At 40.5% G+C, this 16,859-nt stretch overlaps 1 protein-coding gene across 1 annotated transcript in view; it reads right to left on the reverse strand.

Moving 5' to 3' along the window:
• Nucleotides 1-16,859, reverse strand: part of XPR1 (xenotropic and polytropic retrovirus receptor 1) — a 114,221-nt gene that overhangs the window by 32,558 nt on the left and 64,804 nt on the right. Inside the window, exons 3-4 of the mRNA XM_074832945.1 lie at nucleotides 8,629-8,730; nucleotides 2,650-2,873 (exon numbers count right to left, since the gene is read on the reverse strand). Of these exons, the coding sequence (XP_074689046.1) occupies nucleotides 2,650-2,873; nucleotides 8,629-8,730 (326 nt within the window). The remainder of the gene's footprint in view (nucleotides 1-2,649; nucleotides 2,874-8,628; nucleotides 8,731-16,859) is intronic.

Genomic DNA, 16,859 nt, shown 5'->3' on the forward strand with positions numbered 1-16,859 from the left:
AGCCAATGCATTAACGATCTGCATTACTGCAGACAAGAGACTTTAATTACTTTCTATTGGAAAAACCAGCATTTCACCCCAGGGACAGCAGATCACTATTTCAGGAATTTGAAATGAAAAAATGCAACAAAATGATGATTTTGGTCAGAGATTTTTCTGTAGCCTGAACTAACATCACTTTATCTGCCATGTGTGCAATCACAGCCTAACTCTGGTGTGCCTGGGCTGGTCGGGGCATGGTTGCTCCAGACACCCTAGTACCTCTCCAGCAGCATTTCATCCTCTGGCTGCAAAAATTCTGCAGCCCTAAAGTGCATGATAAAAACACTGTTGGTGACAGTGGTATTTCCGACAAGAAACATGCAGACATCATTTACACAGTCAGATGTTTTGCTATTCTTGCAATTTGTGATGCTTTTATTTGGCAAGGGGCTTTCTCCAAGCCTGACTTCATTTCTGCTGGATACTAATCAAATCCATTGAAGTGAATCGACTAATGGAATGTTTTGTCATTAAAGGTGAAAAAAACCACAGTGCAATTTATACAATAATATAATGCAAGATCAAGTAGAATCAAACAATGGACTCAAAAATCTTTGCTTGTATACAAATGTATTAGGAAACGCACCAGCAAGACAAATGCACAGAAGTTTAATAAGACTGATTCAGGCTCCATTATTTGCCTGATGAATGTACTATATTATATACAGTATAGGTAAATACTACATACTTAATTTCTGAAGATTTGTTTGTTCTAAACCACATTATTTTAAATAGATTTATTTATATACGTACATACTCTAGAATGATACATTGCTGTTAACGCATTAATTTTATCAGAAATTTAATTACTGGCAAGTTAAACAAGTAACAGCTGTCCTGGAGACAAGCTATACTTTCCCTTGATACTTGGTTTGTGTACCTTAGGAATGAACACATGCAGCTTTTGCTCTTGCTTCAGTCCTAACAGACTGAGGAATTTGCTCCGTGTGGATTTTCCTTTCTTAGTAACCCAACTCAAGACTTCAGCCTTTCATCAAAGTCATAGTTTGATATTTATAATGCTACTGTTGACTTCACTTTATCTCCTACATGAAGGGCTCAGGTACATCATCTTCCCACAAGGTTATTGTGTTTCCTCTCCAAAACGGCAAGAGCTTGAATGTTCCCAGTTCTTATATTCTAAGCTCAGAAGTGATTAAGAGTAGTATTCTGGGATTTGGTTTATGTCTGTTTTAGTTCTTGTATTACTTGTCCTCAACTTCAAGACCAATTTGAACTAATTTTTCTCATACTCTCTTTGAAGATACGTTGTAGAAAGAAGCTCTGCTCCTTTTGGAAACTGTGAAAGCTATCAAATTCAGATGGGTTTTACATCAATATTTAGTATACATCCAATGGATCTGGACTCATGGTAGCAAAAAGCAAAAATGTAAGTGTGCAAGATGCCTTTCTGCACTGATGAATACTAGGAAAACATTTTCCCAGAGGAATGACCTATGTCATCCCCTATTTAAACTCTTCATCAAGCCTCAGAAGGGATTTTTTTGTAACCAATAGTAAGAGGTTTTTTTTTTTTAAAAGAAAAAAGTGAAGAAATCACAGCAGGTAATACTGCTTCGCTCCATTCCTGAAAAGCTACAGCTATCTTTCCCAGGTTTTTGAACTGGAAACTATCTCTAATAGTTAAAGGGCTTTATTGAGAAGCTCATAAATAGTTTCGGGACACGTGCTCAGAGACATAGTATCACTTTAGGAGAGGTACAGACACTCAGAATTTTGGAAGAATTAAGTTTTGTCCATACTGCAGAGTGGTATTCAATTAATTCTTATTAATTTTGTTTAGCAAAATTCTCCAGTACAATGTTGGTAAAGATCTAAATACAGTTGTGTTGTAGTGAATTTAAGTTCAAACATTCTTAATTAAACAAGCTAAAAACCCTCACAGTAAGACATTTAAAAGCATTTCAGTGTTTTTAACACCAAAAGAGCTAGCCCAGCATAAAAAGATCTTAACAGTTTCAGATTTTTGTTTCAAGATTTTTGGAACAAAATCAGTATCTGCAATATTTACCATGCCCTTTCATGCCAGAAATCCAAGTACAACTAAAGATTTGGTTTTTTCATACTTCAAGGCAAAGGAGCCTGTATCCTACAGAATTAAAAATATTTTTTTTTAAAATGGATGTTTTAACAAGAAATTCTGATATAGCAAGGTCACAGTCACTACCATGGTAACGCCAAGAGGAAACAGTACGTTAGCATTTCAAGTTTCATTACAAATATTAGATAAAAGACCTTCTTCCCCACCTTGCCAGCTCCAGCCCTGCACATAACAACACAGTACAGAACAAGGAGGCCCCGATGTGACTTCATGCCTGGGCCAAGGGTGCTGGGGTCAGCCAGCCCAGGAAAGGAAGGAGAAGGAAGGTCCTTCTGCAGGTCAGCTTAGCATTTCTAGCTCAACAAAAAGCAACAAGGCGTACGTTGCTAGCTGCTAGGCATCTGCCTTTTCATCAAAAATGTTTAGGGAGCCCAAAATAAAAAAAAGAAATACAAAACTGGCTTGAATGAGGCAACTCAAGGATACACAAAGCACAGAGTCACTTACACACAGGGCTCCATAAAACCACCTCTTTTTGCAGGTACCTGATAGTTCTGCAGTAAGATGAGGCTGAGGTAGAGCTCGCTGAAGGCCAATTTCAGATCTTTGATATTCCTATGCTGGACACGCTCTTCATGGGACAGGTGGAAGACTGGCTTTCTGCGCCGCTGCAGCGTGGAAGCCCCGCTGGCTTCTTTTTGTGCATCCAAAGTTGACTGTAACTCAGTCCGAAGAGTAGTAAACCTGCGCTGTGCTTCTGCAAGCTTTTCTGTTAGCAAGGAGAAGGAAAAGTCAGATGAGAGGCTAGCAACTTGCCTACCGAGCCCATTAGAAGCACTATATCTTTTCTTCAAATAACGTGCCTGTAGGAAAAAGCATTGCATTGAATCACCTACTGCACGGCCTTCCCCCACTAAGCATTACATTCAACAACTCTGTGTATTTCTCTTTGATGATGCTCCTTCCTGCTAAAGGTTTTAATGCACTCCTATGTAAAACATATATGTTCTCCAAAAAAAAAAAAAAAAAAAGTCATCATGTCAGACAGGTTTTTAATAGTAGAGTTAAAATCAAGGGGCTGTCCCTTCAGCACAGACTAAAGCAGCATTAGATGTGAACTCAGACCTCTCGACTTCCACACCGGATCTGATTTCTAGAGGATGCTCATTCGAGGACCGTACGAATACCTGTTCTGGATGGAAAAAGCCCAACCTGCGTGGCTGCAGCCAGTAGCCAGGGGCCATAAACCAGCACAGGGAGGCAGGGTCAGGCGTCCCCAGGCTGGCAGAGCCATAGCTGGAGGCAGCCAGGCAGATAGGGTCTCATCCAAATACCAAAGCAGTGACCACATGTCTACTGTGCGCACAAAGGAAAGCTGCTCGCCTTGCTCAAATAAAGCAAACGCACAAAAAGCGTTAGGAAAAAAAACCCTGTTAGACAATATTATGAAACCTGACAAGTTAGTAAGCAAAGCACTTCTCATATCTGTGCACCCACTACTAACTATGTGTTTACGATCTTTCTATATGACAGTAAGGAAATCAAAGGAAAAAAAACATACTTCAAATGTGACGCTGAATTTTGGAGCTCAGAGCAATGCAACCCCTCTGCCAAGCTCCCGGTGACAGACAAACACAGCTTCTGCTTTGATCAGGAGTTACAACACTACTTGCTGCTGTACATGATCCGCTGTAATAATTTATCCCTCTTTTCCTCAGTTTAGGCTCACGCAGGTTAGAAGCACTCCTCGTTATTTACTGATTAAAGGGACAGTCAACCTGAATTTAAATATCATTTTGATGTGTTTTCAGAACAAGTCAGCCTCTCCCTCATAGCTCAAGTATGAGAAAGGTGTTCATTTAAACATGCTGCTTTATGTACGTTCAGAAAATAATCTTTTTTGGCTAAATAACAATCTTTTTATGCTAAAACCAGCATAACTGACATCATCTTTCTCTCTGTTCTGTACAACTAGTTCCTTCCAGGCTTTTCTCCCTCCCTACAGCTTCAGTCACAGCTTTGCCACCTCTGTTGATAAGCACCATTGCAGACCAAGGGCGCTGGCGTTGGCCAGGAGGACACCGAGCAGGTTTCCAGTGCTGGAGCAGATGGCTGGGAGCTGGAGTCACCTCCACCTGGCAGGACACACACCCCTGCACCAGCAACCACGGAGCCCCAAGGCCACTCCACGACCCAAAGCTCTGCCCGACAGTCTCCTGGCTGTCAATTTAATCCTCTTCATCAGTACCTTACATAACTTCATGGTGATTCTCAATTGCTCCCTACCCCTTAAGCAAGATTTCCTCTTATGGGTGCAATTCTGACCTTTTCTGCAGTCTTATTCAATTCTGGTTAAATTTAAGAGCAAAACTCCTCTGTAAATAATTTTACAGTGCTCTGCAGAAGGTATTTTCCAGAAAGAGGATGCCTTTCTGAACAGAAAATGGGGATCAATATAGAAAAATCAAGTACAGAAGAGCCTGAAACTCTCTGTAACTTTCCTGATTATAAACTTTATTAGAGGTTTTAAAAAGACAGGAAAGGACAACTGCTCTCTGACAACTTCTACAGCTGAAATGACTCCACCAAACAGAGGCAACGCAGCCCACAGTGAGAATTGTCTGCCCGCAGCCTACAACCACATAATATTTAACATGCACAAGGTCAGACTGCAAAAACAATAATCTCTCCCCACTTTGGGAACTCTCTTGGGAAGAAGTAACAGATATCTGTTAAGAGTTGCTGTTTGAATCAAAAGCCTTCATATAAATGAAACTCACAAGTTCACTCCCTATATTCAAAATGTCATATTAAACCATCTGTGATACACTGAGATTTCTTTTGGATCAAATTATTAAATATAGAAGAGTTTAAATTTACATCTTTCAACTGAAAGCACTGTTCCATTGTCCCTATGTCCAGAAAATCAGCCCAATAACACAATATTTAAAGAAAAAACAACGCTTTGAAATAGTTATAAAACTGCTGCTGCAGTTTCCCTATCTGTTTGCAAAGCAACATCTGTAAAAAAAGCATCACCTCCAAATGCAACCTCTCTTTTTAATTACATACTGCTGAAGAGAGTCATATGCTGTCTTCTATACAGCCCCCTCCATCCATAGGGGAGGATCGCAGTCCTCTGAGGTTGAGGCTTTAAAGGCAACTGACCCAGTCGCATAATGACCTGTCACTCCTGAGAAATGGCAGTCCTGCACCTTCTTCTCCCTCCTGCCCTCTCTCTTACACTGTTATCCAGTACACAAATCATTTCATCTTGTTAAGGTGTGATTTTATCATCAAGATTAATTTCAGAAGCAAAATAAGACAAAATGTGTGCTGCTATTCTCGAAACCTCCTAGGGAAACAGAAAAGCAGAGTAGAAATTAATTTCTCAGTTTGCAACATGCGCCAAAAATAATTGAAGACGTTCACCACTATCACTAATTTAGCACTCCAAAAAGTGACTTAAAAAAAATATGCCACTCAGAAGAGATAGAAAAAGGCAGCATACACTTAGAAACTGGAACCCTTAGTTATGTTGCAGCATTGTGCATGACCTGATGCCCAGAGTCCTCAGCTCCAGTGTAATCTCACGGCAGACTAAGGAGAAATCTAAAACCAACTGCAGCAGTCTTCAACAAAAACACTTGCAATAAAGAAGCAGCTTTGCCCAAAAAATGCTTCTAGATCCTGACCAAAACCCACCATTTAAAGAGTTACCACCTCAACTATGCAACTCCAAGCTGCTTTTGATTCCATTTTCCAAGTTTAAAGAAAAGTTCACACATAAGGATCATGATAAAAACCCAAACTATCACACCAAGGAGCTAGTAAAATATCCCCCCAGGTTCGAGTTTACATGGTCATGGTTGTGACCAAAACCTGTTTCACTAGACAGGAGGTAACTGAACAGCCTATACCTCCTCACAGCTACCCAGCTCAGGGCTCTGGGCATTTTAGGCAGGCTCTTTTAGCATCCCTTTCTTTTCCTACTTGTACATACTATGTTCAATGTTTTTCTTACCAAGTTAAAGCCGTGGCTTCTTACAAATGATAAAAGCAGCTCCTAAATTAACCACAAAAATGTTACTAGCTAAACAGTAGCCCAAGCAGATCCTGGTGATGCTAATTTAAAATAGAACAAACCTCCCCTCTAGAAAATCCCAAACACAAACCAAAACTGGCCACAAATAAAACTCTAGCACTTGAACAGGCATTCTTCTACTGGAACCATCTGAAAATTTTACGGCTGTTCTTTTTTCTTTCAATCGAATATACATCTTCTTGAGCATAGTCCAAATAATCACAACCTGTTTATCAAATCAGATTTAGCTAATGGCACTTTCCCTTCCTACTGAGCTGGGATAATGATCTGGGGAATTAAGGCTACGTTTGATGAGAGCTGACAGCCTGAGTACACAGTGAAACGTAAAGTCAAAGGCACTCTAAGCCCAACGGCTCCAGGGAGCCGGGCAGGAGCTGGGGTCCGGGTGCAGCCCATCTCGGGAGGATGGGGTTGTCCATGCTGCAGCAATCCCTGGCAGTGCCCACTGAGCATCCCTCAGCGCAGGGAAAGACAACGAGGAAGTGAAGCAGAGGTCAACACAAAGCTTTGCTTTCTTGAAATGGACAATATTTATTGTTGTAAAGACAAGTGTGCATAAGCCATATAATAAACCTATAATAAATAGGATGTAGCAGGTCATAATCCAAGTCAACACATGCCTGGAGTTACAATAGGGTCCAACATGACAAATTTCTGACATGATCAAGAGGGGGAACCACTGATGGAACATTTCTTGATGTAGCTTAATGTTAATAACCCTAATAAATGGTTTCCATACTATTAAAGTCACATCACTCTTCTGAAAATAAAAGACTTATTTTAATCTTATCACAAGAGATTTTTCAAATTACATGTATTCTCTCCTATAACTTTTTGAAATGACAGCAAGTTGAAAAAACCCTACCCCATATTATTAATGCCATTTTAAACAATGCTGGAATGGGTGCATATATGTGGGTGCACGTGTGCTAGCAAGTCCTCATTAGGGAAAATTATAATCTGTATTGTGCATCTAAATTGACAGAACTTCCTCCACAGAGTCTAGCTCGTAGTACATGGGATCTGATATAACTCAAAAAGTAAGACAAGTTTCTGAGCATAAAAGCCTTACCTCAGACCTGGGATAGAAACAGATCTCACAGGGAAACAACACAGAACAAATTGTTCAGAGTCAGGTCCTCATGAATTACATGCAGAAAAATGCCTATAAAGTGTAAAACCCAGTTGGCCTAATAAAACATATCGCTTCTACCTACAAACTGCCCCTTGCCCTTGTCCTGACACCCACCCTGGCTCTAGCAAAACACCACTGCTCCGGGGGGGCCAGGAGAGCAGGCACAGCCGGCCCAAAAGAGATTCACTTCCCTAGATGGAAGCTGAACAGAGGCAAGCTGCAGTGCACAGTTACTGCATCTATCATGCTTTCAGCTATTCTCATGCTCACAACCCAGATTCTGCTAGCAATAAATTAGCTAGCAATAAAGTCATCGCCTGATGGTTATTAAAATACTTTGCACAATTCAGCTTTGTTACCAGATTAAAATCAGAAATAGAAAAGGCTACCATATTGTGCTGCAAAAGCCAGTTTGTAGCACCAAGTTGATAAATCAACATGTTAGGAGAAAGTACAGCAGAAGTCAATGCGTCATTGTATCCATATTTAAACGCTTTTCTAGTTGAAAGCCCATTTTAAACCTTACCAAAAGAGGCTGAAAATGAGCTGAAGTGTAATGGTGGGTGGAACTGGAGCACACTATTACTAAGCCTTTTGTAGCAATATTACAGGGTGAATTTCCAATTATCCCATTCTAAAGTTTATTTCCAAAACACAGGATGGGAAAGCAAACTTTCTCAGGGAAAACAACAAACAACAGCACTTTGGCATATGAACCCTAGGAATCCCTGCTCTTACCACCATTGCATTTTTACTCAATTTACTAAACAGGATTTTATATACAGCCAATGACAAATTAATGCTGGCTGACCTGCTCCAGGAAGTTGCAAGAGTTTAATGCAAGAGTTAAGTGTTTAAAAACTTGTTGGACACATCAAGATGGTCAAGTTACCATAAATACCATGACAGCTATTCCTGCACAAGCTCAGGAAACACCAGCTTAGCACACCCAAAACATGCACAAGAGACTGTCACCATGGCTGAGCTGAGAAACTGTGCCCTATATGTAAGCTACCACTTAAGTTGAAGAGCATCTTCATGAAGTTCATCAGGATGCTATTGCAAAGCAATGAAATCACTTGCCCTTCATTCTCCCTCCATTCAAATACCATGGTGTAGCTCCACATCTGTGATTAAAGAAGAGCAGTTTCCCATATAAACCTGCCCTATAATTACCTGATAGTAGACCTGCATGGCTACTGTGGTTATTCTGAAAGTCCGAGAGCTTCAGACTCTTTTTGTGTTGCTGTATTTTCCACAAATATACACAAATAAGCACCTTACCTGAATAGAAAATGTTGATTTTGGCAAGTTCTTTCTCACAGGTTTGAAAGAACTTCTCTTCAAACGTGGCAAAACACCTTTTCACTGTGTCCTCATCTGTGTCTATAAAACAAAATAGGAAAAAAAAAGTTGTAACAGAAGAACATAGGAACCATTTTTTAAGTGGCTACCATGGAAATATTTCTTCAGAGTAAATCCACCTTCTTTGTCAGGCAGAGAAAGAACAATCAAGTCCAAAGGGCTCTGAGGGAACACATATTTGGCCTTAAAAGGAATTGCGCCAAGACAGAGAGGGAGAAGCTCATATATGCAGTAACCGCACCTTGACCGAAGTTCTCATCATCATTTTTGATCCTTTGAGTGCTACTGCAGATCTCACAGGCTTCATTTCCACTTCCTACCCCAGCCTCTGTGACTGCACCTGTAGGACTGTCCTGGATCAAGAATGCTCTTTATACAGGAACCCTTTTTTAACGGCATCTCACCTACCCACAAAGTCATCCACCCTAAAGCTGCACCCCAGTGGAAAGGGAAGACCGTGCCCTATCCCCACCTGTCCACTCCACCACCTCCAGCATCCTGAAGCCACCTCTCTGCTGCCATGTCAACCCTACACAAAGCCACACAGCCGCTGCAGGGGTGGTCCCCCTCCTCCCTCCCACATCACTTTGGCAACCATGCGGTCAGCCACATCAGGGAAAAATCACAGAATCGTCTAGGTTGGAAAAGACCTTGAAGATCATCTAGTCCAACCATTAACCTAACATTGACAGTTCTCAACTACACCATGTCCCTCAGCGCTATGTCAACGCAAAAATCGCGAATATCTTCCAGCCAAAAACAAAAGCAGATTAAGTAGCAGCAAAACCACCCTCAACGTGCTACCATCAGTCTATGTCAGGGTTAAATTCTTAGATTTATCCACCCCAGAAGTTTTTCTGCTCTCCAGTCTTGGGCACTGGCAAGTTCTCCCATACAAACTCTAGTGAGAGCAAACCTCTTTAACAAACACTGGGGTTTATGATGGGGGTTTGGTTTTTATTCCTTGGGTCTACCGTAGCAGAAAGCCAAGTACCATCCGTGCCGTGTGTTCATGCCATGCCCTTTCCAGCTCGTCAATCATTTCCCCCAGAGCTTCTCCAGCATTCCCATTGCAGCGTGCTTTGTGCTGGGACTGGTATACAGGTTCTCAGTCTACCACAGACACTGGTCTTGCTCTTGAAGAACAAAGCTGGTCATGAAAAGTATTCATCCCAGCTTAGCAAATAATTGTGTTTAGAAGGAAAGTGCCAAGTTTTTAACTGAAGGCTTTATTTGACCTTCCAGGAGGACTCACTGGCTTCAGTCACCATTCCTTCTCACCTTCTCATCATTGTAATCCTCCAAATACAAACCTAGCATCACAGCAAACTACAATCTGCCTGACAAGTATATGGGAAACTGCATGGAAACTATCTTCTTCCTTACTGGAAAATAAAAACTTTCTCTCACAAGCAAAGTTAGGAAGAGGCCTAAATTATGATGATCGTGATCAGATCCTCACTCCCCCCTGCCCGCCGCTCTGGGACTGTTTTAACTCTTTTGGAAGAACTATGTACAATTCCATAATTAAAGGCAAAATTTTAAATTAAAGCAGCAATTCGGTCACATTGATATAAAAAAACCATAGTGCAGCATCTTCAGAAGTGCAGAATTTCAAAGACAGAATGAATTTTCTAGTAATGAAATTAGTTTAATGAGTAAAAAAATTAAAGACGACACACTATAATTACAAATTTTAGCACTGTCAAATATCTGTCCCAAATGTTCCTAATGCTGAAATAAAGCAGACTCTTCCTACGTAGTTACCGTTCCTGAATTTTCATGCAGTCTTACAGATTAAAAAAGGTTAGTGTTATTATGAAGAGGAAAAAATCAAAATTTTATTATGGTCTTGACAATGTAAAGAAATAGATTTTGAAATACATGTTATTAAATTGAGAAGATGAGTGTCTACAGAAAAGTTTCGCTCACTAGCAGATAAACACTCTAGACTGTCATAACTAAGAAATCATCTTCTTTTAGCATTAGTTTCTAGGTAAAAACAACCTCAAAGTAGTATTAATCAAGAAAATATTTAAATACAAACTTTTAACATTATTTTCCGATTTTTATGTTTGTGGCACTGATTAAATGCCATAAACCTGCATACACTTTAGTAATGCTTTTCAGGGTTTGTATAGAAAGAGCAAATAACACAACTGAAGACTGCAGGGGCAATGTTGGAAGAAGTCTGCCTTCTTTTGAAGTTTCACGATGCTTTAAAGAGTAAAACAGAAAAAAACCCAGTCCTGCACAAATGACTGGTGTTTACGACTCCACCATCCAAGGGCTTGTAGAAAAGAATTTGTGAGGGCTCCAAAGGCTGTTCCAAACTCCAAGTTTTGGCTCCTGGGGTCCTTTTATTATCCAACGATTATGCTTGCAGATCCGTGACTACTCCCAAGGACAAGGGCTCCCTCCCTTGTGCAAACAAACCCTGAAATGACAGGGCTCCGACTCTTCTTTGCTGAAGAAAAGCCGCAGCAGCCCCGAGGTGTCATTACACCCCTGCTCGAGGTCACTGGCCCCAACACAGACTTTGCCAAGCCGAACACACACGTGCTCCTGCTTGCCTTAGTGCCTCAACACAGATCCCTCCTTGCAGGCAGCCTAAACCACCAGAACGACAGAAAATAACTCTTGCTTTGGGGCTGGTAACTTCTAACAGCAGAGTCACAGCAGTTGCAACATCCTACCCTGGGGCCCTACCAGTAAGGCCAATCTGAACTTGCCCGTGAGAGCTCCAGTCCTTGACCCAACAGCCACTAGCGTGGGCAGACAAAACACAAACAGGCGGGTGAAGCAATAGAAATTACTATGCGATACTTAATATGCAGAGATTTTATTCACTAGCTGCCTGAAACCTTTCAAATAACAGTAATCAGGCAGTATCAAAACAGAGCTGATTCTTAAGGAAGGACCTGAAGGGCAAATTCTTCAGCCCAAACAGTTTATACATCTCTAGCAGAAAAGCTTACCTACAGATGCTTTCTGACATGGGGTAATCATCCCTTCCTGCCTTTAAAAATAAGTCATGTAGAAATAAAAGCACACAGGCTCACTGCTTTCCTGCTTTGGAAACACCGAACCACTTCTGTCATCACTTGTTTCTAGGTTTCACTGAGTTCACAAAACAAGGTAAAACCAAGCAAGTTTTTAAACTTCAGCCACTGAAACTATCCAAGAATAAAAATCTCATCAGGAAGTGGGGTATACTTTTTATCCATAAAGTCAAGCATGAATAGTTCTATGCAATCAAAATATCACCTTTTAAGATAGCAAAAAGCTCAGCAAAGCAATGTAGTGTTAAACTAACATAATCAATGCCAAATAAATTAATAAATATCTTGTTTTGTGCTACTGACCACTTCAGGAAATGATAAATAAGGGTGTTTAATAGTTTGACTCTATCTGAAGTTTAGAAGAGGAAAATGGGCTTTAAAAACACAAACCAACCACTACTGGAAGACCTTCCAAAAACCTTGAGATTAGGAATTCAGGTCTCTATTTCAACCTCAAAACATTGCTGACTCAGAGGAAAGCAAGTTCTATATAAACTATTCAAAATCCTTCTCCAAATGTCAAACACCTTCTTATAAAAGGTATTTTGCAGACCATGGTGGATGCCAGCTTTTAAAAAAAAAATCAGAATTCTCTGTGAAGAAAAGGTTTCCCTTTGGCGCCATTCCCACCGCAGTCCACTCATTTAGCTGCAATAATAGACAAGTGCTGCCAAGGCTACTGCCTTTATTTGTTTCCCCCCCAAGGCTAGGACAGGACAACATTTTTTGCCATGAGAAAATGACAGTGCCAGAAACCAGCCTTGGATTCAGAAGCTCCATGACAACAGAAGCTGTTTTTAAAAGGCATCCAGCTATAGCTGCCAAGAAGGGCCAGTGGTAACCTTCCCTTTGTTCTTTTTCTATAGCCCTAATACTCCATTTACCCTAAGCTCCACAAAGTTGCCATGAAGAAGGCTGCCAAGAAGATAGTCTGATCAATATTGCAGCTTCCCAACTTCATCTTCCTATGCAATTGCCTGCTGTGAATAAAAACCACAGTAAGCCTGAAAGGCTCCTGCTTTTACTTGCCAAGCCAAGTGGTAAACCAGCAGCAATCTGGATGCACTCCCCTGTTGCCACACTTTCTGGTTTGCAGGGAGTTCAGACCCTGGCACACCTAAAATAGAGCCTGAAGTTGAAAAATTAACATGCAAGTTACATTCCTGTGCTGTCCCAAGCACTCATTTCTCAGTGCATCTGTCAACTGTTCATTTAATTTCTCATTTTCTGCAGCTGTAGTGTATAAACAAATGATCAGCATCCAGGGCAGCTCTGCTTACTCATTTCCATGAAAGAAAACACACAGTAAAAGTTTTCATTGTTAGAGCAGTGAAAAAAACCCTTCGGTCTTTTATCATGCTGAATTTTAAGGGACATTTAATTAAAAAATATTAATTAGCTTTGTTATGAGCTCAGCACAGGTGTAGTTCTCTGAATCACCTGCAGTTTGCCACAAACCAGTTTTATCTGCGTAAAGTTATTTCAACACTTCAGCTAGAGAAGAGGCAATTTTATTTATCAGGAGAACCCTGCCATCTATTCAGTAAACATAAAAAAGTCAAACTCAACATTGGCATTAAAGACACCAAATCATACTGAACAGGTGATCACAAGTTTAACCTCAGTACCATTTTGAATACACTAAACTTTTAACGTTTTCCACACCCTATCCTTGGCCTCTTGCTCACTCAGAGCTCTGTACAGGGGGCTCAAATAGGTCTACAACAACAGAACTGTGCTCTGAAAAATTAACAAGATTTAAAAGACAGTTTTCTTTTTCCCAGGTCTACAGAGACAGTAACTGCTTATACTTCTAGACTCAGCAGCTCATTAGGGAAAAAAAAAAAAAAAAGGCCACTTTTATTACCATTCTCAAAATTCTAAAAAAGTAGGTCACTATAATGAAACATGTATCTGCCTCCAAACCATCTTTGTCCATCTACTCAACCATCACAATTTTCTAATACCCTTGACAGTTCTACAGTTTCCCAGCCTTTTACACAATACAATGAAAAATTTTACAGCTAAAAATCAAACTGTGTAGTTCATAAATGCAAGGACGAAGATTACCTTTATACCTCTAATGCGTCATCCTCGTGTTTATTGGGATATTTTTCCATAGGAAAGGTTCTTCCGCAAGGCAACTCCCTTCCTCACAACAGAAAGCCACACTTGGGTCAGCTGCAAATTGGATCACTCACTGAAAGTTTCCAATAAATTAATTACTCACCATGAATTTTCATGTCTAATCTTGCAGCAAATAAAATTCTGTATGAGAAAACTTTTTAGTGCTTAAAGTACAGATACAGAAATTTCTTCCTAGGACATATTCTAGCTATAGGAAGAGGAAGGAAGCCCACCTCTGCTTGCAAATAAGGAACATTTGCATTCATGTTCTTCCACCTTAACTTCTAAGCTGCAGATTGTGCATACACATGTAATGGTGTGCATCTTTCTCCGAATTTATTCCATCAACCGAAAAGTGGACCTTGAATTAAAATACTATACAAATCAGCTAGAAAGAAGTTTCATGCACTAGTTAATATTAAAAAAAAAAAAAAAAAAAGGAAAAAAACAAACAAAAAAAAACCACCCCAACCTAAGAAAATTCACAGCAGGCTATACCTACTTTTCTAAACCATCACGGATGAGCTGGTCAGCTCTCCACTTAATGAATGCTTTAGCCCCAATTAGATTTGGTTATTAAATTATTTCCCTACATCTAGTAATAAAAAATGACCACTCAGGTAGCAAACGAGGTTGGTATTGCCTGCACACGCAGTGTTTATGTGTGGGTAAGGGAAGGAGGAGGCAAGAACTGCTGCAGGTCACCAAAACAAGTTCTCTCAGGTTTTGGTTCACCATTTTGTTGTTTTTACCAATTAACCTGGAATGAATGGAATCTATTTCAAAATACCTTTAGAAATTACAATTTTTAGATTGGTAAAAATGCCTGCAAGCTAGATACTCAACCAAGTGCCTACTATAAATTATTTATATTTGTGACTCTGTAAACAGATTCTAAAGCAACTACAGCGTCCTGATATGAACTGCAGATGCAGAAAAGACGGGCAATGCAGTAGCCAGATGTGAGAAGACAGCTGTTGCCCAGTTGGCTGGCTCCGAGCTTTGTAGCTCAAAGTGTCAGGTTTGGAAGTCTACAGGGTAGCTGCACAGCTGTGCTACAGGTTCACTTTTTTAAGCAAGTATCTAGCACTCCTAAGAAGTCATTTTGCAAACAAAGGCGGCAGCACTAGTCTTTGTCAGCTATTACAGGGAAGTCACTAAGGCAAGAGCATGGTGGTGCTGTCACTGGAGTCTCCTGGTAGAAGCACGGCTACGTGTGCACTACTGTGACAACTGCTCCGCAAAGCCATCTGTGCAATGATGCTGCAAAGCTGACCTTTTTCAAATTCTCTTAATACAGAGGAAAAAGATTCTAACCCTTCAGCAGATATGTAAAAAGCATGGTTAGTTTAACCCCATGTGCCTGGAAGAGGATCTAAATAACTACTTTCCAAGCAGCTGGGGGGGGGGGGGGGGGGAGGCAAGAGGGATGCAAAAAAACCCAAGTAGGTTGGCACAGCTTTGGAGCAGAGACAACCCCAAGGCTCTGTAAGCTTACATCCCAGCTGTCCCCAGTTTTGCTGTTATAATTGACCATTGCCTGAATTTGCCAACTGCCGGTGCCGTCTCAGCTTTGGGATTATACTTCCATTCTGTCCTCTGTCCTTATACGTGACCGTGATGCTTCAACACTTTTATGATGGGTCACTTCTGTACCATTAGGAAAATCAATATTCCCCGTAAAATTACAAAACCTAGGCTATGTGGTACCTCAGATTTGAAGGACAGCTAGACAGAAACTTGTGACAGAAAAAAAAAATAAAGAGAAGCAGCACAAACACCTAATATTTCAAAACCTACCATAAAGATATTGTTAATACAGTATGACAGACCTGGATGCCAGGAGACATCATATAGTGACAGGACTCTCAATACCTGCCTTCTCAGGTTAAGAACAACCTTTAAATTCTTACTCTTTTCAAGAAGGAAAGTAAAGATTCACTATGTGTTTTTGCAAAAGTTTCCCAAAATACTGCCACACACTTAAGGATCAAGAAAAGACGGTCAACAAGCACTAAGACTCCAGATGAAATTTCACACTGACCATTATCAGACTCGAAGACAAAGAATGGAGAATACCAGCGTTGACTTACTCAGCCGGTGCATACTAGAACCCGTCCAGGCATAATGGTCATGGATGCTCAGTTTAGACAAGTAACCAGCGATGCAAGTGGAGATACCGCAGCTTTGTGGAATTACCAGGATCACACTGGGATGATCCCCAATTACACAACGCACCTGCATGTTCCTCAAGCTGCAGATCTGCTGCCTTGAGTTCTAGCTTTCATTTAAACAAGACAAGGCAGCAGCAATTATGGTTGAACAAAAAAACCATATCACAGTTTACACATCTGAGGTTAAGTAATGCAGAGATACTCCAGCCTCTTACAGACAAGAGGTCTGAACCAGCCCGTACACCTCTGACAGATGCTACGGGAGGCAAGGGTTCAGTACCACCATCCATTCCTTCTGCAAAGAGAGATCTTCATTAGCCTTTAATCTAAGCAACATTTATCTGAGATGATAGTTTTCCCCCCTCATCAATGATGGGTCCACCAAACAAAAAAATTAACAGTATCTGTTCATGCTTTTAAGATGCACTAAATGGACCTCAAGTAAATAAGCACAGCTGTACAGGTACAAAACAATCTGAAAAATCTTCCTTCTGCTAATTCACATGAATGGAAATAAGGATACTGCCCTAAGTTGCCCAACTTCGTTCTTAACCCAAGTCAACAAATGCAAAACAAAAGAAGTCACAAAAGCACACATCAGTATGACAAAACAAGACCAGAACTGTTGATTTAAAAATCGGGTGCTCAAAGTTCAAACTGGAGTTTCTCCCTATATTCACCTACCCCACGTGTCCCTTAAGACTGGCAAAATTCAATGAATTCAGCAAATCCTCTGCTGATTATCAGTACAAGTGCTAGAGCTCCTGACCTTTTAGCCAAGTGATGT

This window comes from Strix aluco, chromosome 8, assembly GCF_031877795.1.
Source record: "Strix aluco isolate bStrAlu1 chromosome 8, bStrAlu1.hap1, whole genome shotgun sequence".
NCBI classification, from domain to species: Eukaryota; Metazoa; Chordata; class Aves; order Strigiformes; family Strigidae; genus Strix; species Strix aluco.